The sequence below is a fragment of the Pinus tabuliformis genome, chromosome X, assembly GCF_031772625.1.
Source record: "Pinus tabuliformis cultivar Carrire ecotype Pingquan chromosome X, CPIR1, whole genome shotgun sequence".
NCBI classification, from domain to species: Eukaryota; Viridiplantae; Streptophyta; class Pinopsida; order Pinales; family Pinaceae; genus Pinus; species Pinus tabuliformis.
Window position 1 is genome coordinate 422311881 of NC_142308.1, and position 25482 is coordinate 422337362.

Consider the following 25482-nt stretch of genomic DNA (forward strand, 5'->3'; position numbering starts at 1 on the left):
TCATAATGTCATATACAATGAAATGAACCAAATAACTAAAGTCTAATACTACTGATTTCCTCAGCCCCTCTAGATGTAGATGCCGGTGGAGTTGGCAGTGGAATTTGCTATGCTCTAGACGTTGAAGAACTAGGAGCTACAGGAGTTAGACCACGTCCTCTACTGGTGACAGGGGTAGCCTGGGTAGGTTGTGTCACCTCCTCCTCATCAAAAAATCGGAGAATATATATATATATATATATATTTATTTTATTTTATTTTTACTTTTATTTTTTTCCCAAAAAATCGCAATTTCTACGAAAAAATCACGTTTTTTTCAAGTTATCGCGATTTTTCGCTATTTTTTGTGAAAAAAAATTTAGCATAAAAATCGGGCGATAATATTGCCAAACTCAAAAAATCGCGATTTTTCGATATTATCGTGATTTTCGCAACACTGAATAAAATATCATATTAGAACAAAATATACATACCACAAAAAGGATACCATAGTCATCCTCCCTCTCGAGGAGGTGTCAACTACAAGCCTAAGATTGTTTTGTATAATAACACTATCTCAATGAAGGTATCTCATTCCCAGCTATATACAAGATTCTCTGCCAATCGGTTCCCACTCTTTGTCATCATAATGTATCCATGTCATATCTAGAACTTGCTCAAACATCTCTCCAAAAAGCTTCTTCATCCTACCTCATAGCTAGTCATGCTAGCAACCATCATACTCAACCTTGGTCGTGCTTAAAGCTACAAACTTCTCATTCAAAACATCATGGCAGATCTCATACTAAGGCAACACCCAAATGTGCTCGTTAATAATGATCCAAACATCATCAGTACATCCATGTAGTCACATATCATAGGAAGAATGTCAAAGATAGATCATCCCATGCAAATATCTCGAAGGGTGCTTGGCGACAACTCAATGTGTATGAAGCGGCTCAATCATGAATTCACTCAGGTTATGCACAATATATATATATATATATATATATATATATATATATATACGGGTGTTGGAATATCAATGCTTCAATCAATTGCCAGTTGCCATGTCAGGTTCAACAATATCTCTTCACAAATTCTTGAAATTCAATCAAAGTGTCCGAGGATTTGCATTTCCATTTCCAAAAACTCTTTAATAGCTTTGCAATGCAGATTTTCTTTTCCAAACTTCAGGACGAGATACATTGTGCCATGATTCTTCATTTCGCACTTTAGAGGCCATCTCCCTCTTACTTTGATCATCAAAGGCTTATTACCTGTCAAGATTAGATCATCAGTATATATATAAAAACCAAAATCAAAGACATACTTTGGACCCCTTCTGAAGTAGAGGTTTGGATCAACGCATCTTCTTCGCTTCACCAGGTAACTGTCAATGAGGACATAACCGACTTGGGGAGCTGGCTTCATACAATGCTTTCTGCAAACATAACACTTTACTAAACCAATATGCTCAGCTTTACATAAGTCAATATTGTGCAATCAAATCAATTAATTCAGCTTATCAAAGTTTAGATGCCAAATCAGAACTAATATCAAAATCATCAATATCACTGTAACAAATTCTTTGGACCAAGTGACCGATAAAGCTCACATCTAGATATCAAATGATGACTTTATCATGCCAACAAGTTGTCATCTTCCGAGCAATATCAATCCAAATTTCATCAAGTTGTCCTCATGATCATAATATAAGTCACTAGATGCAAATACATACACCAAGAATAAGTCATGCAGGTTCCATAATTGTCAATACTTCAACCATTGTGCCAAAGCCAATGATGTCAACACAAAATACCAATATAAGTCACTGAAAGTCACTATGCATTGTTATTAAGGCAAATTATTAGTTGTCAAATCAAATCATTAGTCATCAGGTCAAATCCCAAGTATGCTATTAGAGTGAGATCTATAGCCCAAAAAATATCTCAATCATCAAGCCAAAGTTCTAAATCATTATCAAGCATCATGTCAAAACTCCAAACACTACTTATCTATATCAATCAGCCAAATCTAGTCAAACCCTTGTAACTGTTATCAAATACTGTCATACACAAGCCTAAATGGTTAAATCATAATGACATATTGATATGCATATCTTGGTCACCTGTAAACACAAGGTTAGTCAACATATTCACATTATGGTAATTCAAACTTCCCTACTCAGAACTTGTTGTCTGCTCCATGTCTGTAGGATTGACATCCTTCGGGTGAACTTTTGATTTTATGCACAAATCTTCACTTTTGTGACCTGCAGGCATAATCACACCCATAGGCCTTCCTATGTGCGGTTGGGAGGCTACTGTCGCACACTTGAACTTGCTTTCGTGTGACTGAGGCTTAGAGTAAGGGAAAACTCTCTCTTCTCAGATCAGAATTTTGCTGTAGACCAACAATATCAAATATTTGTCTATTCATGCCCATAAATCATATTTCAATAGTAAAGAATCTTCTATACATATAATGCAAATGATAATAGGAGTAGGGATCTTATGGAGAGATTCTCCCTCTGAATGGGAAGCCACTTCAGTCATCTTCATTCAAGTCATCAACCTGTTTATAATACTGTCATGCATCAACATCTGTGTTAGATCATAAAGTCAGACTATATCACATATTTATCATGGTCATATGTTAGCATCAACTACTTTATCATTACATCATTACATCAATCTTTCATCAAGCTAATAGGAGCATACTTCAAGAATCATGATCACAACATTACATAACTCAATCCATCAAGTCAGGGCATTCAATTTCACCATATGCCATAATTACTAAGCTCATTAAAACTTAACCAAGGTCAACAAGAAGATCATGAATATCAATCTCATTGTTACACTTCTATCATCATCACACTCATTAATAATCAAATCAAGTTACCTTATATAAGAATCAATGAACTAGCCTTCTATATGAAATCCATCATGTCTGTAATGAGAGATGTGTGCCAAATATCAAGTATACCAATATATCAAAAATCTAGAATGCAAGATACTTGTCCAACACCAAGTGCACCATCTCATCATAAGTACCATGAATCAAAATTACTTTCATGAGCCATTTGTAAAGGGGGCATTTTCATCAAACCTTAGGGCTTACCTTGCCATCAATATTGCAGCTGAAACATAATATTGAAACAATATACCATGCATACCTTGTAGTATTCAAACACCTATGCACCTTCTTATTTTGCATAAGCAGCTTGTAGCACTTCGTCACCTTTTCATCAGGTGCCTCTTTACCTTTTCTTCTCTTCATGCACTAGTCATGATCCTCAAGAAAGATCCACTTATCACAACTCATCAAGAGGTTAGAAGCATCCAAATACTCAAATGTACATGCAGGAAGTATAAGTAATGATCAAAACAATAATGAGATCCATAAGTCTAAACAAAAGTAAAGACATAAAGGAGCATCATAAATTGGAAAGTACTTATCTTCAATGAGAGGTGATCGTCTACCTCTTGAACCAACCTTCAAGAGCCATGACTGTCCATTGACCATGTATCATTGTTGCCTTCAATATATTTACCAACTTCATTAGCAACCAGGCCTATCCCATCTAGGGCTTCATCAAATCTGTCATAAGTGCTTGAGCATCTTTACATTGACCATGCTAGGGTTTCCAGATTTCGTATCTCACATCTTTGCCATAAATCAGGGTTTCTTTCAAACCCTAACCTGATAATATCCATCAAACCCTAATACACAAATTGCTTAGGGTTTCCTTCAAACGGTAAACCCTAGAATTCTTTTAGGTCTCATCCATGCTCTCTTGTTTCTATCAATGGTGTCATCATAGGGGTGATCTCCATGACTTTTCTTTAGCTCAACGCTGATACCATGTTAATTTTTCTTAGGTCTATATTGTTCTTTGCTTTGATAATTGCATTTCTTTATTAACACATTAAATTCACCCCATAGCATCATAACATTATTCAGATTTACATTATTCAACAACATATGCAACTTTGAAATTTGGTCGATGTTTCGAACTGTCTAATTTGGTTCATCCTCATCAACCACAATATCATCATTATCAATGTAGCGAAACATAAACGAACAATAGAAGAAAAACATTCACACATCGAGACACCAGGATTGGTCGGAGACTGGGGCAAAACCCACTATGGGGAAAACCCTTTCAAATTCTTCTTATTAGATCGTCATTGAATGATTTAGTAAATGAGAGTACAATAATCCATATCTTCAACTATAAACCTATCCAACAACAATAAACTAAACAATATCCAAAAAATGAATCCATCAATGCTTATACTCAAAAACCCTTATTCAGAAGCTGTAATGAACTATCACTATCTGCGGTTAGCTGTCGAACCCTGATGTCAATGAGCAAAAACTTCAGACAACTGAAAAACCAACATTTAGGTATCAGTCGCACGGAGGATTCATGCATGCAACTAGAAAGGTCTAGTCACTCCCTTGAGCCTATAAGCCAGCCACTGTGGTCGAATTCAACCTTTGGAGAGCCTGCCACTATGATTCTGAAACCCTAGATTCCAGTCACATGGAGGACGAGTTGTGCGTGCGACTGAGATGCTTTGGTCGCATGGATGAGCTGGTTAGCGAGCGACTGTGGTCGAGTTCTTCCTCTCTCGTGCCCGCGACTGATGCCCAAAACCCTAAAACAAAGATGCGAGCTTCGGACCCTACAATTTCATCTTCGAGCGAACCCATTCCTCTGCAGACGTGCCTCAGACTTGTGTGAGCCAAAACCAAGAAAGAGAATAGAAGAATGTCTCATGATGATGTCCAAATGAGGTAGAGGTCACTTGTGTTTATAGCCTTCCAAGGGTGACAACTTTTCCTTAGGGCCGACCTTATCAAATATGCACATGTGGGCTCATAATTCAAAAATACACTTTCCATTGTCCAAATTAGATGATCTTTAGGTCGATTTTGGTCCTCTCGAAAAGAGGAATTTAATGCAATCATCATCTCCATCAAATGAGCTGTTCAAAGTGGAATTTGACCATAGTTGCCTATTTTAACAGAAAAATGATGTGTGAAACTGTAATAGCTTGACAACAGTGTTGATATGTTATGAGGGGGAAAGCCCTAGGAGGCATTGTTTTTAGCTAGTTTGTTTGGGAAAAGAGCATATTAATTGCTTGCTGAGGTGTGGAACCTTGCAAGAGAGCATACTAAAAGCAACTTAGTATGTTTTTAGTGCCTTTCAATCAAGAAGAGGCTTTAGGAAACATAGCGAAATTGCAGTAGTATGGTGGTGAGTTCCATACGATGATGTCTAACATGACACCCATTTTCCAGGCATTAAATGATGCCCTTAATATATCTGGATTGCCAGATTGAAAACTCAATGATGAGGTAACCTCCATCAAGAAGTCATGTTTCAAGTTTTGTTGAAAACAGACTCTGTTTGGCCTGTTTTCAACAGTGGTACCTTTCACCTATGTTGCATAACTGATGCCGGACAGAGGAATGCTAGTCGTAAGTTTTTTGTTCAAGTCCTCCATAAGCATAACCCTTATTTTATATTGCTATCATTAAAGTTGGAACACTGGATGGATTGTTTGAGATAAACCAGATAAACCAGAGGAGCTTGAGGATAACATCAAGTCATCATGCTTTATACACCTTACAAAAAGCATGTGCTATATAGGCCAAGACAAAAATCTCATGGCCCTGCCACTAGAGGGAATATGGAGAAAATGATACTGACCCTGTTTGAATTCTTTTTATAAAAGCTCTTTTAGTCTATTACTTTTTCTGAAAAGGTACATAGCAATACAGCAATAGAACCTCGTTCGATAAGATCCCTAAGAGACACTCAAAACTCATAAATGGGAGATAAGGTCACGAGTTTTCATATCCTCCTAACACATGTTCTGCAGGTCTTCACTTCACCTTTTCTGTCAAGTTGTCTATCCCGCTAGGAGCTCCTTAGCCTCACATACAAATACATGGATTTATTCTATTCTTTTGGTCATGGAAATCCCTTATAGTCACCAAGTCATAATAATATCCACCATGTTTTCCAATTAAGGAGACTGAAGTATTTTAGGCGCTCTGCCCTGTAATGAAGGTGCTTATCGGTTCTCTGCACCTTTTGAACAAGCTGCATCTTGACTTTCTGCCTCGTGAAGAAGGTGCCTCTTGGAAGTGCTTAAATGAAAATAATCCTCACAACTTTTCTAAATAAGGTACCATATCAAATTCCAATTGGTATGGTGGATTAGTAAGGGGAATTTCCCTATAAGTGTTAAAGTTTCATGACCAAAAATAATTTTCTATGAAGAACATGATTGGGAAAGGACTCATCCCCAGCCTTTTGTGCTATATGAAAATTATTCATCTTTTATACAGTTTGGGAGTACAAGGAAACTCCATTAGCTTTACGGATCTCCAAAACATGAATGGGCATGGCAGCCATAACAAGAAATCATTTCTAGCATGACAGCAACTTGTCCTTGAGGATTCATGATGTTTCATACCTGTAGTAGTAGAACAACCAACCTAGATGCTACCCCTGGATGGAATATACTCAGATTTGTTTTTGCAGCTCTTGCAATTTTTTCCACTGACAAATTGTTTCACTCTTTCTTTCGATATTAGATAAGACTGGAAGAGCTTCTAATATGAGGGCTGTTCATGAAAAGTATAAAAATAAATTAAACAATATATTCTTTCAACGAAGATGCAAAGGGGCACCACATGTTATAATTGTTTAATATCAGGTCTGCTCTAATCACATATTTGTGGAAGAGACTAAAAGGAAGAAAGTCGTCTTTTCTTTGTATTGTTATCTCTAGGCCATCATTAGTATGGAATGTTTCTACACCTTTCTGACCCAGTATAAATTATGTAGCATTATCAGGACGTGAAACTGTCTGATTCTGGTGTACCTTTACTTGACGCAATGATGCTTCAGCCATATTGGCTGGTTCCAAAAAGAGTTAGGTAGGTATTTATGGTTGAGATTGTTGTAGCAATCCATTCCAATTGATTTTCATTCTTACAATCTGGGATGCATATTTTGTACAACTATTGCCTACCAACCAATATTGGAGAAGTTTTCTTGTCGGATTGCATTGATATTGCTGTAAGTTATTTAATATGGCAACATAACAATTATATTTATGATGCACAAACTAGTCTGGCATTCTTGTTAATAAATTTGATTGTTGATCTTGGTTCCAATGAATGAATGATATGCTTTTACCTGCCAGGCTGTGATCTAGTGTTTAAGGTGGGGTGTCAACGAGTGATGACCTAAGTTCAAACCCTGATATACACACTGGATCATTCATGGCACACAAGGCATTGGAATAGTGTTAGAAAGAGCCAACCTGAGTTTATGGAAATAAAACACTACAAGATATTTAAAACAAAAGGGGATGAAATCATCTGGCATAACTGTGATGTACCTTTGAGTACCAATCAATTATTTGCTTGGCTAAGCACAGGGTTAAGGCTATCCTTAAACTTCAAATATACCGTGTTAATCCATAGTAGATTAAGTCTCATTGACAATGGCCCGCTTGTGATTGGATGGAGATCATGTTTCCCGTGTCATTGAGACTTGTCTTGTGACAGATTCAATCTGAAAACCCAATTTTAATTAGCACTGCACAATCGTCTTCTGCTTAATTACCTCTATGTTGTCCTTTTCTCTTATTATGCTGACTTTTCCTGCAAGCACAAGGTATATGGCCAGGACTACTTCAATAGAAGCACTTGAATGCTTTGATATTGACTGCTTTAGTTAGTCTCTTGTTTTGGAAGTTGAACAGGTCCACTATTTCTCTATTGCCCATTTGATAAACTGAATTTGGTTTGATTGGACCTGCCTCTCCATCTTTCTGCAAATGCAACTACAGTAAGCTGGTCTTCTTTGCCATGAGTAGTTGTGATTTATACATGCCCTTTGCTTCACAAAGTAGTGAACCCCAACTGCTTTGTTGTGTTGTCATTGATTGACTGTTATATCGTTTTAACTGACTTTCTAATTTTGCTAGTCAATTCAGTGATTGTTAACGCATACACAGCAATGGTAGTCCCTAAGATTCTTTCCCAGGACTATACGCTGCCCATTTATCTTGTAGAAGGGTTTTCCACTACCATTCATTGTTCACCACAAGCATATGCTGTTGCTGGGATTGTGTTGAGACTTTACATAAGGCATATAGGCCATAAGCAACCATGGATTGCTGTATCCATCCCCCTGAGGTAGCACAACTTGTTTGCTGGGTGCTGGTATGTGCAATGGACAGCGGAATTGCTGGTATTTGTGCCATCTAAAGAATGGTCCACTAGAATCATAAACCTTCTCTTTAATTACCCCGTTCTCATTTTTATGTCATTAGTGATTCAATAATACTTTTTTGGCATATCATGTAAATTGTTTCAGTCCCTCATTCCCATGCGACTATCTCATATGCCTTAAGTAATGGTCTCCTCTTACATGTATGAAATAATTGCCATCTCAACTTTTGTTTTGGTGAATAGTGTTTGGATCAAAGCATATGTCTATTTGTGGGGTTTTACTGGCATAGCCTTATTTTATGCCATGGTATACCCAACGCTTACCTTGATGTGTATGGTTAGAGTAACCTATCTGTCTTAGATGCTGTGTGTCCTATACATTTGGAGCTTTTGTAGCCGGTTTGACAAACACATGCATAATTGCAGCTAATGCTGCCTCGATAAGGGATTTGTGCATGTGTTCTGCTTCATTGGGTTTTGGTCATTCATATAATCTGTGTTGTAAAATTCTTTGGGTACTGTGTTGAACTCCTGTGTTGTTCATGATTCTCCAATTCCCTTCTAGTTTTCCTTGTTTTGAATCGAAATTCTCTCAATCATCTTAATGTCATAAACAAGGTTCCATGTTCTGTTTAAAAAAAATTAGTAAGGAAATAAATCCTGCATATTTGGTACCCTCTATTTTGTTTACTTTCAGTAACTGTGGTGTTTATACATATTGCATATAACTGATAAAATCATTATTTTAATCCCGTAGACAAAATCAACCAGATTTATTATTTTAATGCATTGCTCATGATAATATGTCTAATGTACAGTATGATAATTGATAACCTAAAATACAAATACAAATATCTGCAGATAACCAGTAAATTGGGGCTGATGGATTACAGAAAACAATCTATAACCTAATCATAATTCTTTGGAAGTTGGGCAGAATCTTTAGATTTTTGAAGGGCTAGCTCAGTAAAAGGAGGACTTTGAGTAAAATTTAAAACAAATGCAAAATAAGTAATCACCTTAATCTCATGCAAAATTGGAACATCATTGTGAACATGTTGCTGGACATAGAAAAATCCCACTAAGGGTTCATTTGCCACCTCCTTTTATTTATCTTGCATCAATAGTGGCTCCCGCAACTATTCCTTCGCTTACATTATGAATGACTGTCCAACTTGAGGACGCACATGGTTGTATGGGGTGTAGCATCGGGGAAATCAGTATGATCTGGAGCTTCTTTGCTTATCCACATTTACTGGAACAATTCATTCAATAGATCCAGCAAACCGACAACCAGGTCAAAGACATCCTCACCTGATAACAATGAAAGTGTATGCAGCAACACGAGTCATGTCCTGTGTCAATTTTAAGTTCCAGAACAGGTTTGGCTCCATTTATAGAAAATACAACTTTAAGTATTCTCAACCGAAGCTCGAGTCCCTTTGGCAGGGTCCAGGCACCATCATCAGAGTGGCATGTGACAATGCCCTTGTTCCCGACAACCTACCTTACCTTGGATCACATTTAGTTTTCAATGTTGAATTCTATGATCATGTTCACCGCCTCTACTTAGCACTCCTATGGTTTCTCAGGCTATTGACATGGATCCTTAACACTCAACAGCTCCAATTGACTCTATTAGGAAAGAACAAGGTTAAGCAAAACTCAAGAGTACGACAACCTCTGCAAAAGGTTTCATAGTGGGTGATCAATATCATCAACATGCGTGATTTTAGAATTTCTAATGGAACAAACAATATCTAAAACTAATGATAGTATGTTTGAGTGTTCCAATTCCACATGGGGTTAGTTTTGGCTATTAGTTTGGAGGGGGAGGACCTCCTATTTAAGAATGTGGTCATGCTCTTTATGGAAATGTTTTTCCATAATATTCCTAATGGAAATATACAACGTTAAACAAAGCAAACGTAGCAGAAACACATACAAAAATTTACAGCACATTTAACAACCAAAAATCTCCATGAACTGCGTTGATCTGAGCCATTTTATTAATAAATACGAGGGTACAATGCTGGAAAGAGTGCACCTGGGCTTGCTCAAGGCAAGCTAGCTAAGCCCAAATGAACAATAAGAAATCCTTCTCAAATCTGCTGCTGCTCTCTCTTGACTCTGCGCTGAAACTACCCAGAAAATATGTCGATAGCTGCAAAGAACCGCTGCTACGGCCTCCTCGGATGCTCAAAAATTCCGGGAAATTAGCCCCGGGCTCTCCACCAATAACCCACAAAAACCCATGAAGGAATTGGCCAAATGTTGACCTTGGAACTTCGGCCCAATTTTCCCCTAGCTCGTCTAGCTGTTGGCTGAGTTGGGATCCCTGTCTGACCCCTAAAATCTGCCCAGAAAATTCTGCCAAATTAATCTTGGCCTCTCCTCAATAAATCCAGAAAGGCTTTTTCCTAGTTTTGACGCTCCAAAATTGACCTCCAAATTCTTGGCTCTCCTCCACAAGTAGAAGATGTAACCTGTAGCAAATGCTGCATTTAATGCTTCACCAAAATGTTGGAAAAACCTCCACCACACTACCCTGGACTCCGCCTCAAGTTTCAGCCCCTAACTCCCTTCACTTAACCTCCAAGCGTGCCTCCAAGAATGGTGCAGTCCCTGTACTGTTGCTGTCAATCCTCTCCACAAACTCGCACTACTTGTTGCTAGTATGAATTGGTATAGGTAGGACTCCCTCCTTGGGCTGGCACTTGAAGTCCACCAAAGCAAGGGTTGAGATCTCCGCTTGGAGACACCCGTGTGTTAAACAACACTGCAGACTTGGCTTCAACTCAAGCGTGCTATGTCAAAGACACAATTTTTGAATAGATGAATGAATGACCAAAATCAGTGTCTTTTGCTCTATTTATCAAAGAGCCTCCAAGATGCCCATGTGGGTCCAACTCGACTTTCCCCACCAACTTCACTCCAATGAGAGCGTCTTCCATACGTGGGCTGTAATTCTCCATGGGGTGGCCCCCACACTCCACTAGAGCTGCAATATTTCCCTTCATTCCTAATGTTTGGGCCTCAACTCAATCCCAAAATTCATGTGGGACCTCTGAACCCACATCTCCTAAGTGCAAACATGAAATAAGACAACATAGACTTTGTATGCCTTAGCATTCTCACTATATCCCACAATATATCCTTTCTCTGTAGTTTGATGTAACTTCTTCCTCTTCTCTTCGGGTATACGACAATATGCTAAACTCCCAAATATTCTGAAGTGACTAACTTTAGGTGTCTTCCCGGTGAAGACCTTCTCTGGAGTAATCTTGCCCAATGCCCTATGAGGAGTTCTATTTTGGACATAGACTGTCATGCTACATGCTTCTGCTCACAGGAATTTTGGCATATCCTGATCATACATCATTTCCCTAGCTGCTTCCACAATAGTCCTGTTCTTCCTTTCTGATACTCCATTTTGCTCCGGATTGTAGGGAGTTGTCCACTCCCTTCTGATGCCCTCCCTAGCGCAAAAATCGGTGAAGTCCTTGTCAACATACTCTCCACCATTGTCTGAGTGCAACACTTTTATCTTCTTTCCTGTCAGATTCTCCACTAGAGCCTTGAACTCTTTGAATCGACCGAAAACCTCATCTTTGGTTTTCTGAAAGTAGATCCAAGTATTCCTGAAATGATCATCGATGAAGGTGACGAAGTATTCGACAACACTAAGAGCTTTTGTGGACATCGATCCGCAGATGTCCGAGTGTATCAATCCTAACACACTCTTGGCCCTATTGTTACTTCTTGGAAACGTTGCTTTGGCATACTTGCCCAAAGCATACCCTCTGCATACATCATCTCGTTTAGTACTAAGATCTGGAATTCCTGTTACAGTTTTTATGAGAATTCTCAGAGCCCCATGGTGCAAATGTCCCATCCTTCTGTGTCATAGTTCATTCAAATCCTTGTCTCCATTACTGCCTATCAGTGCCATTGGTGATTCTAGTTGCAACCTGTACAACCTGTTACTTCTGATTCCGATTTGGCCTTCTTTGTCCAACTCGGGTGTTTGACATATACTTTCTCCTTGATGAAGAAAACGTCATAGCCTTTGCTTTGAAGTTGAGATACGGAAAGTAAGTTCATCCCCAGTCCTGGCACATGCAACACATTGGTAGCTCGAAACCGTTCTCTTGTTTCTGTTTGAAAAACTATAGTACCTTTCCCTATTGGAGTACACTTTGCTTTATTCCCCATGGTGATCTGAAATTTCATTCTTTCTTCCTAATAATCTGAAAAACATTCTCGGATTCCTGTCATATGCCAGGAAGTTCCACTATCTATATACCAAACTTTTGAGGAGGCAGAGCTTGCTACACAAGCAACTTCTTCTTCCAATCTGGAAGCCAACATAGAATAGTCGTAATTTCTGTCTGTTGTGCATTCTTCTGAAAATCTGCATGAGTCTCCTTGAGTGGATGCCTCTACACCATGCTCTTGACCCATAATTGATTTTCCCGTCCTATCGCCGAATCTTTACTTTGATACCATGTGAAAATTTCTAAACAGAAATTCTGTTACTGCAGCAACTGATATATTTCACCTACTTATTATTCCCAATAAGTTATTTATGAAATCCCTTCTGTAAATATTAAAATAAATTCTACTGCAGATATCACATCATTATACATAAACAAATATATGCACAAGAATCAATCACATCGACACAATAATTTTTGGACAATTGTCCCTGTAAACCCCAATGCGAGAAAACCGGTGCAATAGAGGAGGGTTTTATTAATCTTCAGCAACAATCGCTTTTATAGAAAGATTTACATAGACACTGGGAGAAAACACCTGAGACTTTTTGACACCTTGGAAAGCTTCCTTTTTCTACTGCGTCAGCCCTACATCATTCTGCGTGGCTCTGCGCAACTCTGGTCCCTCTTTGCGTTATCCCTGGGTCTCTCTGATTTGCATCTCCCTCTGCGCTGTCTCTCAAAGTCCCTACATCACCTCTTCTGAGCTCCCTGACTGTTGTTAATCCCCCTTCTTCCTCCACCCTGCTACTCTCCCTCTGAAATCGATCTCCTCCTCTCTGAGAATTGATTTTCCTTGGGATACTGAGTATCTATTGGTGCATTTCCAAATGACCCTCAAGTCTTCTTTTATACTCTTCCTGTTGATGAATCAACGACCAAGATTAAGTCCCTAATCAATGGTTAAGATTAAAACAGACTTGATCCTCGTCTCTTAGAAGCTTCTCATCCTTATCTTTATTAATACCCATTAATATTTTTATTTTCCTAGGTTTAGACTTAGGAACCCATTAAAAATATTAATTATTTTAATAACTCCTCATCCGGATGGAATTTCTCAAAACAATTTTTGGGTCTTGGAGATTTCATGTGCCTTAGCCTTTCCTCCAAATTTCAAGGCTAGAGCACATCCGATGCTACCAAAAATCAATAGCTATGGCTCACACTGCAAAGACCAAGGGCTGAGGTAAGAGGTCACAGGGGCCTGAGCAGGGAAATGAGCCCAGCTCCTTGAGAGGAAAACGCGACAGAAACCCTGTCGAGACCCTCATCAATGAAGCGGGAACAACTTATCGGGAGGGGACCAACGAGGACATTAGGAGATTGATAGAAGAATGGGAGGCTGACCTCAACCGCTAGGCGAGCATGACTAAGATAGAAATGGAAGATTGGAGAATCCTCGTGCCGGACCCAGGACATACCCGCAGGCGAGTGACTTAGTTTAAGCAAACCCTTTACCTGTATTGGCTAATGAAAAGTCTCCTGGGCAAGGCCATGGAGCAGATTTCGGTGAGCATGGCGACAATGGTCCAGGATTTTCCAAACTACAAACAGGATTTTCAGAAGTTGCAATTCCAAATGTAGAAACAAGAAGGATGCCTTGGCCGCATTGAGAGACACCTTCCCTGTCTGCTCTCACAGACAGAGCTGCTAGGCTCTAATGTCAAAGATCTGGCTCTAGTTGATTCTGCCTCTGCTGAGCAGGAAGATTAGAATGTTGGTTCCTATTAGTTTTGTTCAGTACTTATGCGGATAGATTTTAATTTTCAATATGCAGTTATATATGAATATAGGAAACTAGAGTATGGGTGTGGACATGAGAATCAAACTTATATAGCTTGGGTAGAAAGACTTAGAATTTTTTGCTATTGGATGGCTTATCATGCAGTTAGGTGGCCAACAAACTTGGTTTCCTGCTGGGCAAGTTGAGGCCACCTAACCTGTTTTATGTGGTATCAATTTGCTTATTATTAATGAAAAAGAAGGATCTACCAAGCTTACAAAAAAGAAGATAAAAATACAAATAAATAATCAAAATTAGGAAATTATGCGTATATATATATATATATATATATATATATGTAAACTGAAGAAATGGCAGGGATCCAACAACTGCTAATTTTCTAGCCATTGTCTCTATTCAGATTGCTTGGTCTCCTTTCAATCTCTATAGCTTCCCTAAACTTACGGTGATGGAAATGATCTATCTTAGCAATGACTTGGGCGTCTTCAATGCAAATGTGGTGTTTTGTCTTTTTCGCATGTTCTGTTAATGTTGAGGAGCGGGTCCTCCCATGTTTGATGTCTGCTGCATGTTCTTGAATCCTCTGATTTATTTAGTGTCACCAACATAGGGTGTTCCACATGAACAAGGGATTACATAAACACCTTTCATATTCTTAGGGTCCACTGGGTCTTTTACAGATCTTAGGGAACTTTGAATAGTGTTAAGGGGCCTAAAGGTTGAGGGAACCTTGTGCTTTCTTAGGATCCTTGCAATCTTGTCAGTGGTCCCTTGTATAAAAGGAAGGTGTACCCTATAAAACCGATCATTGGGTTCTTTTTTAATCTTGGAACCCTTGCCAGCCTTAAGGAAAGCCCTAAGACATTGGAGCTTATTATAACCATTATTTTTGAAAACCTTGAGGAGATGGGTTTTCTCATCTTCAAGATGACTTTCATCAGAAACTCTAAACGCATGAGTGGCTAAAGTGTTGAGAACACCCAACTTTTGAGCAGGGAAATGATGGGACTTAGCGTGAAGATACTACTTCATGTGAGTTTTCTTCCGAAAGACCTAGTGTGAGAATGATCCATCGTCCTTCTTTGAAATAAGGACGTCAAGAAAAGGAAGGCTCCCATTGATTTCACATTCCATAGTAAACTTTATGGAGCTAGACTGATTATTAAGATGATGGAGAAAGAGATCCAACTTATCCTGACCATGAGGCCAGATGACGCAGGTGTCATCCACAAATCTCTTCCAAAGCTTTGGTTTGTATTGAGCTGAGGACAAAGCTTTGGATTCAAAGTCCTCCATGAACAGATTAGCTACAACAGGGGAAAGGGGCGAGCCCATGGCAACACCACCCGTTGTTCATAGAATTCCCCTTCAAAGCTGAAGAAAGTAGAGGTAAGACAAATCTCAACCAATTTAGCAGTATCAGGATCTGTGATACGGTTGATGACCTCAGTGGCCTCATTGATTGTTATGAACTGGTTTGGATATCTGGTTGGATTGATCTTTTTTAATTGACTATGACCTGTAAGATTGGGCTGGGTTGTGTCTTTTTTTTCTTGGTAATTGAAATTTCGAAGGATATAGCTGTAACTTCCTTTCTGATGCTCCTGCTAGAAACTGTTATTAATTTTCTCAAATTCAAACCAGGTAGGGATGTACTTTGAATGTTGTTATCGCGGTTATGCTGTTAATTGTGGAAACCATTAGCAGGGACCACCAGTACTTCAGTCATCAAGCTTGTCTATTTGAAAGCCAGGAAACTCTCAGGCATTCTAATGCGTCTTTCTCATATCTCTCATAAGGTAGTCATCATAGATTGGTTGAGAATCGAGATGTCTTTAATTGATAAATTGAAAATTTAAATGGTGTATGTAATATCTAAGTACTTGGGTTAATAGTAATCAAACTTTCAATCCAGAACATGTCCGAGACTTCGCTTGTAGCCAAAATAATTTCTGGGTATCACAATTTGAAATTGTAATTTGAGATTCATTCGATATTAATTCCTTAAGAGCATCATCATACTTCTTTATTGTTTTGTTGGACAGGTCAGAGACATACCATGTGGTACCAAGGGGGGAGTAATGATTTTCTTTGATAAGATTGAGGTGCGTAGATTTTTTTCAAATTTAATTATAGCATACTGGTTGCATCCTTCGTTTTGTACCTAAGATTGTTTCTACTAATAATATTGCGGCATAATAAGATGGATTTTCAAATTGAGAAAATTAAGCAGTCTGTGCTGGATACACAGCAAGTAGTGAGTTACATTCCAAGCATGCTAGAAACAGTGTGCATTGTCCCCAATAAGTACCAAGTGCAGTCTTGATAATTTTCTCCATTCTAAGCGTTGTGTAGCTTGAAGGCTTTACTCCCTTTACAGACATATTCTTTGACTTTTAAGTTTTGGATTGAACATTATACAGGTAGTCAACCGTCTTCGTAAAGAATATGTCTATGACACATTGCTGAATTATGGTGTGACCTATGACAAGACTTGGATATATGACAAAATTCATCATGAAATCAATCAATTTTGCAGTTCACACACTTTACAGGAAGTGTACACCGACATGTTTGATCAGGCAAGTTCTAACTGGAGATATACGGCCTCATCCATGGAGACCACTTAGATGCATTTATTGTTTGTATGATTTGAAATTTTGACTACAGCAAAGTTATGAGATTTATTCATCTAGAAAGCAAGGCAAGGAACTGGGTTTGTTTAATCATCCTCAAGTGTCTGCAGATTGATGAGCAAATGAAGGAAGCAATTCAGGCTGATTGTACACGTTATGCTCCTGGCATTGAGATTATTGGTGTAAGGGTAACGAAACCCACAATTCCAGCAACCATTGCTCGAAATTATGAACGAATGGAGGAAGAGCGCACTAAGGTATCCATTTCAAATGCATTAGAGAAATTGTTGAACTTTTAACTTGTACGGTTTTCATTTTCTATATGCGACAATGAATCCACCAATCAAAGTAATAGTTGTCTGAAGGTCTAGAAATGGATTTGTTCAATTTGGGCATAAGACATGTTTGTGATAAGATGGGTCCTTAGGCTTTCCATAATGGTAATGGCAACAAGAATGTTTGGGCCAAGCAGGCCAGATGAACGAAAACATGTAAACACACGAAGTAGTAACTGGCCAACACATAGTGGATCATAGCATTGCACATCAGTTGCTCCTTGCAGTCACCTAGAGGGCCTAGATCAGGATGTATTATGGAGACATGATTGCTTGGTCTCTAAGGCAGAGGAACATTGGGATTCAGCTGTGTTTTAATATCATATCTATAGGATTTGTTGATCCTGATAGTGTAGCATAGAAATTTTTGCAATGACCCCTCTTCGTAGATAAGTACAAGAAACACAGCATAAAGAAAAAATATAAGGAACAAATAATAGAATAGGAAGTAGTGTTTTTTTAATAACTGATGGGAAGAGTTCCAGTGGCAGCTGATGGCTTGTCCAAGAACTGCCTCGATGAAGCTTCTGCGTTCTTATTAGACAGCAAATCAACCCCCCAGAATGTCTTCTGTTTGCATCATTATACTTAAAAAAGGCAATGGCTCCCTAGCTATCAGCGTGACTTTATACATAACTATTACAAAAATTCTTAACTATCAATTGCTATCAATTAATTGTAGTCTATTAGCAGTTCACTGGTTTCTGGTGATTGACATGTTCGGTAGTGACTTTGTGATAAACCATCCTCAATGGTGATCTGGCTATCACCCATGCTAACTTTGTGGTACTCAGTGGAAACTTGGCAGTATTTCCTTTTCCAATATCTTGATTCTTCCTTGCGTGTCTACTTGGCTTATCTCCGAAGTGCTACTTATAAATTCAAAATTTTATATGTTTGTTTAGCTCTCTGACTACGATGTTTTAGCATTTGGTTTGTCCTTAGGGGAGCATTTTCGGATTTCATGTTGTCAGGAAATGTGATTTCATTCTTGCTTAACACTTGTACACATTGTTACCAACCAAAATGGGTAACCCCATAAGAGATAATTTTTCTACTGCATTTGACAGCCAGCTGGGCAGCCAACCAGCCAGCAGCCCCTGACAGCCTCTATTTGACGATGATATGCCCTGTACCTCTGCCATTTGTGTCAGCCATGTGCCCCTTCCCATATGACATCACCACTTGGATGAAGATGGGCTGCTATTCAAAAGGTACTTTGATCATATTGCAATCTGGTGCTTCTACTTGTTTGTTTTGGGCATTTGGTATGGATAAAGGGGTGACCTGGACAATTGACCGATCTTGACTGTAGATCTGTTCTCTAACCTTACTAGGGGGTTAATTCTTAGCTCTAGTCTAATGGGACCTCCCTTGAGGCCCTAGGGTTAGAGGAGGGGCACTACTTGAGAAACCTGGATTGAGATAGTGTTCATTATCCCCTACAACATATTTGACACATCCCATCACACATTACAAGCCCCATATCTCACCTCCATTCTCCAGGCCTAACTTGTCATTGGTTCTTTGGGATTTGACACCCACATGTCCATACTCCTCGAGTAGGGTTGAACAACTATTGCCCTGGAGGTTGATGCAATTAAAAGAATAAAAAAGCATATCATGGCCACAATAAAACAAAAAGAACAAAATCAAAATGCAAAAGATTGCTAGGGACATAAGTTAGTGTGTGGACAAAAGCCTAGCATGAGCTCTACCCTCCTCATTAGCCATCACCTGGTTCCTAAGCACATGATGCTCCTTCACATCAAAAGAAACCTTTGCATGTCCCAACCTTGATGAATGATGAATTGACTCATCTTAAGGGGTGATGAAATACTACATCGTAAAGAGCAAGCTCTAACCCTTGAGCTATATGCGGTAATACAAAGCATTATCAAGAAGAAGTAAAAGGCACACAGGACGGGTGGAAAAGCAGGCCAAGCAGGGTAACCCACACCTCTGCGATTACATCCTCCTTTACATTCATACACTCAGGATGTGAACACCTGTTGGAATTTCTAAGTCTGACACATTAGAAACCCTTCATGCACTTTACTGATTTATTCCTACCTACTTGCTTTGTTAATTAACAAATTATTTAACATGTAAATACTGGAAATAAATACAAATGCATGCTCAACACATTACAGATCATCAACTGAAGGAAATAGAAACAAGCACACAAGTGACATCGTTGTTTTTGGACTACTGTCCCCGGAAAAACCCAATGTAGGAAAACTGGTGCGGCTATTTGAGGGTTTGATTTATTAAGCAGTTTCAGAATACAATCTGGGTGCCAAATCCGGCTCACCCAACAGAGAAAAATCTCGGCAGTAGTACCTCTCTACTCAAAAGCAGATATTTCGGCTGAAACCTTGGATAAACACTCCGACAACTCCACAACTCCAATCTACTCCACGAAACCCTAGCGACAGCCTCTAGGGACTGCGTCAGCCTCTCTCTGGCCCAATGTTAGTCCAACGTCACTCCGGCTTGGTCTGTGTTAGCCTGTGGAGGCACTGCGTCAGCCCTCTGGCCCTCTGCGTCACCCACGCTGGCCCTTTGAGGCACTGCACAGCTCCTAGCTGGCTATGCGTGAGCTGGCTGGCTCTGCGTGAGCCCTGGCTGGCTATGTGTGAACCCTAGGCTGCTTCTGCGTCCCTCTCTCAGGCTACTGCACTGATCCTCCAGTGCTATCTCTGCGTCTCTGCTTCTGTATTCACTGCCCCTCAGCTACAAATTTGATCACTCTCTCAATTTTCTTAGCAAACCCAGCCCCAGAAAGTCGATATCTAGATCTCTTGGTGTGTTCTCCAAGTGACCCTCAAGCCCCCTCTTATACTTTTCTTGTTGACAAATCAACGATCGAGATTAAGTCTCTAATCAACGGCTAAGCTTAGACTTTTGGAACATTCTAACACAGTTTTATATTAATTCACATTAATATTTTATTTTCCCTAAGTTTAGACTTAGGGACTCCATAAAAAATATTAATAATTTTAATATCTTCCAAACTGTTTAGAATCTGCTGAAACCCTTTCTAGGTATTGGAGATCTCATGTGCCTTACTTAGCCTCTCCACCAATTTTTGTGGCTAGAGCATATCCGATGCTACCCTAAATCAACACTTCCTCTTAGCGAGGACTGTGCTCTACGGATACTCCTCATTGAGAATCACTCTGATCATTCGGCATCGATCCCTGTGCTAATGTTAGGCCTGTTGCCCAACATCCTCTGCACTGCTGCATCCTGTACTGCTACCCATGGCCCTGCCACTTCCACCGCTGCATCCGTACTACAACTCCCTCTACATTCGTGCTGCTGCCCATGGCCCTGCCATTGCCACTGCTGCATCTGCACTGCAACCCCTCTCATCATGCTGCCCATAGCACTACCATCGCTAACTGCTGCACTGTAACTCAGCTACTGAGAAGTAAGTAACTGATCTCCCAACTTTGACATCTCTGTCAGGCTAGAAACACTCCTAATGCTGAAGCTCCCGTTGTCACTGACAAGTGCTCCCTCTCTGACCTCTGCTCTGCTGCAACAACTCCATGCATCTCGCACCGTTGCACACCTTTCTGTGCCATCTTGCATTGGTGCAACACTCCCGTGCCTCTCGCACTGTTGTATCCTGGTAGCCTCGTGCTGTCCTGGGAATCTTGCACTGTAGCTCTCGCTCCATCCACTTCCGTCTCTACTGACATCGCCAGTATTGCTACTCCTCTTCAGGGCTCCAGTAGCAAGGTCTAATCCAAGAGATTGGGTACCTCGAGGATCCTGCCCCTCATCGCCTGTAGTCCGCCTGGCTACAACTCGATGTCTCCCCACTTTTGCTCAAGTGGTGCGTGTGCACTCATGGCACAGCCATCGTCTGTCTCCACGTCTTTCTCTGCCCTTGCTGGCGCAACCTTGGTCTCGGAGGCCTCTCCCTTGCTCTTTTTCCTTGGACACTCGGTCGCATAATGACCCAGCTCCCCAGTGGAAGCATTTGACCTTGGAGAGGTCCTTCTTCTTCCGTTTCTCCTGCTTTCCCTCAGATGCTAGGGCAACATCTTCCTCCTCCTCCTTGATTCTAATCCCCTTGTCGTTGCTTCCTGCCTTGCTTAGCCTTTTGATCTCTTCTTGGTGAAGAGCAACCCACATTTCCTCCCAATCTGCAAGGGTCGCCTTGCCCAGTATGCTCTAGACAAATACCTCCCAGTGTTCTGAGACTGCGTTTAGGGCTGTTCTCACCATCAATTTTGGATCCGACGTTGCCCCTATGGAAGTCAGTTGATCCCGGATCTCCTTCAATCGACCGAGGAATGGGTCGATCTGTTCTCCCTTCTTCATCTGGTATGATCGCAGCTGATTTTCTAGTAGCATCTTCCTCTGCACGAAAGTATGCTGATACAACTTGGTCAGGGCCTCCCACATCTCCTGTGCCGTGTTCTTCTCAGCAATATGTGGTACTATATGATCCTTGACCCTGTCAAGGATGATACTCTTAGCCCTCGCCATTGCATCCTCGTACCTGTCGTTATCAGCCGGGTCAACTGGGATAGCTATTGTCCTCAAGGCGAAGTGCTTGACACGATTCCTGTCTAGTACGGATAAGATTCTGGCCTTCCAGACTATGAAGTTTGAGGCTCCGTCCAGTCTGTCTTGGTCTCTTACTCCGTGTAGTGCCATTTCGCTACTCCTCTACTTCCCTCCTGGAAGTTCTTGGTATGACTCCTCTGAGTCTTGATTTTCCTCCAGGAAACCCTTCTGCCAATGTCGAGATGCCCCTCTCCAATTGTCTGTGCAACTGCAACACTGATCTGGATTCCTTGGCTAGAAATCCACCTCGGCAACAACTCCCTCTACCTTGGTCTTTCCCTGTTAGGTACTGTTCTGACTACAATACCCCACCAACTCCACTTTGCAACTTACCCACAGCCTTCTAAACCCCAGCGAACAAAAGGTTAGAGCTCCTAGGCTCTGCGCAATCTCGACACCGGAAAATTAGCCTCCTCAGCCAACTGCGTCAGCCCTCCTGGCCTCTGCGTGGCTTTGCATGAGCTTGCCTTTGCCTCCCTCAGCCTCTGCGCTGCCTCTTCCTGGCTCAATCTTGATGACGCAGGCATTGCATCACCCCTTCCTTGCTGCTACTCTGCTAGGAACAACTTTTGTCACTCGGGACAACTATTTTCTGCTGCTGCTGCTCTGTTCGACTGATGTCCTCAGTTCTCCTGTGATCTGCAACCACACTCTGATACCATGTTGGAATTTCTAAGTCTGACACGTTAGAAACCCTTCATGCACTTTACTGATTTATTCCTACCTACTTGTTCTGTTAATTAACAAGTTATTTACTATGTAAATATTGGAAATAAATACAAATGCATGTTAAACACATTACAGATCATCAACTGAAGGAAATAGAAACAAGCACACAAGTGACACCGTTGTTTTTGGACTAATGTCCCCGAAAAAACCCAATGCGGGAAAACTGGTGCAACGATCTGAGGGTTTGATTTATTAAGCAGTTTCATAATACAATCTGGGTGCCAAATCCGGCTCACTCAACAGAGAAAAATCTTGGCAGTAGTACCTCTCTACTCGGAGACAGTTCAACAGAGCAGAGCAGAGACAGGGATGGTACAGATTGTCAGACAGTTTGGTAGGTGAAGTTCTCCCTAGTTGAGAGGGAGTGTTAAATTTGGCAACTAGGGCCAAATTTCACTTTGGACAGCTCATATGAGGTAGTTGATATCTTTATTGGATTTCTCTCTTCGGGAGGTGTAGGATTGATCTAAAGATCATCCCACTCTGACATGTACATATGGAATTATGAATTTATTTTGATTATAGACAAATTGTTAAGGTCGACTAGTCATTTAATTTGCACCTCTATGTTGCATATAAATTCAAGAGGCCTCCTCCTCGTTTTGGCACTTCACTCACTCACACATCTCTCTCTCCTTGATTGGGTACGGATTTCTGAGGCTTCTCTCTCTCCACACGTGCGAAGAAAGGATTGTACTTTTTCTGTCCCTGCATTGACTAGAGTTGACCAAAAATTGCAGAAGGTTGTTTTGACCAGCGTTGACCAGTTTTGACTGTGGTTTTTTGTGGGGTATCTCTGTATGGGTAGGCCGCAGTTTTGGGCACAAAAACCGAGGTTGTTTGACCAATGTTTGACCAACATTGACTGTGGAAGGGCTTGCTACTCTGTTGACTTTTTTTGACCAGATTTGACTTGACTTTTCAGATTTTTTTGGGCTGATTTGACTGGCTGTTGGAGGCTGATTTGACTGAGTTTGACCGAGCTGTTTTGGAGGTCAAACTTTGCCCTGTTGACCAACGTTGACTTTCTGGTTAGAGCTTTTTATTTCTGTTGTTTGACTGATCAAATTTCACTGTGATTGGGCAAGTGAATATTGTATATTGTACTCTCTCTCTGTGCTGAACTTTTGAAGAATTATAAGAAGAATTGATCAAGGGTTTCCCCACATTGAGGTTTGTCCCTGGCTGGTGCCATATCTTGTGTCCTCTTGTCTTGGCTTGTCTTCTACTATTTATGTTTTATCTGCATTTTACTATTATGATGATGTGATTGCTAAACTGGATATTGATATTGGGCTAATAAAGAAATTGAAGTAAAATTGCTCTAACCATAGAACATGCCAATGTTATCTAAAATTAACAGCTTGTCACCAAGGGATGTTAGTATTGCACATTATTTTATTATTTCGGCTTAATTAGGCCAATTAGGCAAATCAGACTTATTAGAGATGGTATAAATAGATGAGAGGTGATTCATTTCTCTCATCATCACTTGGATTTGGGTTTAGTAGCTACTTGGAGAATTTTGCATTTCCTTTTGGAGGACGAGTTTGGTTTCATGGATGAATTTTGATGTTTGTATGCTATTCTCTTGATCTTGGAGCTTCATTCATGTCATGTCATGATTTGATGATTGGATATACTATTTGTACATGTAAGTGATCTCTTTTTCATGTCTACTCTTATATTTATCATATCACATGACTGTTGCTGGGATTTTCGCTATCTAGGTCTGAAATTTACTGCTATTCTATGCGAAATTGTGGAAATTTTGATCTTTTCAAGCATTGCATCATTGCACGTGTCATGTATGAATGGGTGAATGTTCCTAAAGGTTATTTTTGTTAAATATACCTTGATAAGTCATAAAACATTGCACATTGAAGTATAAAGTCGTTGTGTAGCTACTCTCATGCCCTAATTGCCATGCAAAGTTGCCTAAAGGTCTCCTTGATTGGGCATAGTCTCTCCAAATCACAAATTCACCTTGACTCCATCTCTCCCAAAGGCAAGGCACTGATCCAACCCCTGGTGGTCACTTAAAAGAATATCTTTCTCGCCTTCTTCACTTTCTAGGCCTAGCCCTAATAGGTCACCTAGGGCATCCAACGAAATTTATTGTAGCCATCTAAACACCTCAATTTTTGGTCCACTACTGCGTTGGGGTTATCTCTAGAGGCCCTCCAAATTTGAAGCGATTCCGACAATGGGATCCCGAGATATAGCAAGCCATAGCTCAGAGACTATTTCTTGCTCTAGGTTCCCCTCAGCTAGTGTCCTCATTTGGATCATTGTATTCAATCCTCAAAAGAAAATTTGTCCTTTGATCCTCTTCTCTTAGCTAATTAGGTCAAGCCCCTCCTTGGTTGATCAACTCCATACCCTTGACCTAATTTTGGGTCCACTTGGTTGTGTGTGGTCCCTCAACTTTAAAACTCTGATTTCACGAACATCACATAAAGGCCAATTCTCCATAAGGATCCTTTGGTCTAGGGAGCCCCTTTTTAAGGCATATCCTCCAAAACTAGGCTTAAGAATCCTCTTAGCCCTTCTTAGAGAGCCCATCACCTTGCTTTTGAAGCAAAGAAGCTATCTAATTGAGCCTCTCTTGTGAATAGGCCTTAGGAATCACTCTCTATCCATTCATAGATCTATCCTTCCTAGTGATTCTCCCTATACTGGGCCTCCTCCCATTGTTTTTTCCCCCTCACCTTAAACGGGGTGTTAATCATTGATCATAGCCTCGTGGGATCTCCCCTATTGGCCTATGGTTCTAGGAAGGGTACTACTTGGGAAACCCCAGTTTTGGTAGCATGGTCCCCTTTTCCTATTCCACATTTTTCACTCCCCTTCGGACATAACAAGCCCTATTTCATCATTTTCCTTATCTGGGTCCAGAAGGCACTGGCAAACCCCCCTCT

At 40.3% G+C, this 25482-nt stretch overlaps 1 protein-coding gene across 1 annotated transcript in view; it reads left to right on the top strand.

Annotated features, from left to right (window-relative positions):
- Positions 1-25482, top strand: part of LOC149140381 (uncharacterized) — a 204430-nt gene that overhangs the window by 117978 nt on the left and 60970 nt on the right. The window contains exons 4-6 of the mRNA XM_089446709.1: positions 16320-16379; positions 16698-16856; positions 17021-17167. Coding sequence (XP_089302835.1) covers positions 16320-16379; positions 16698-16856; positions 17021-17167 — 366 coding nt within the window. The remainder of the gene's footprint in view (positions 1-16319; positions 16380-16697; positions 16857-17020; positions 17168-25482) is intronic.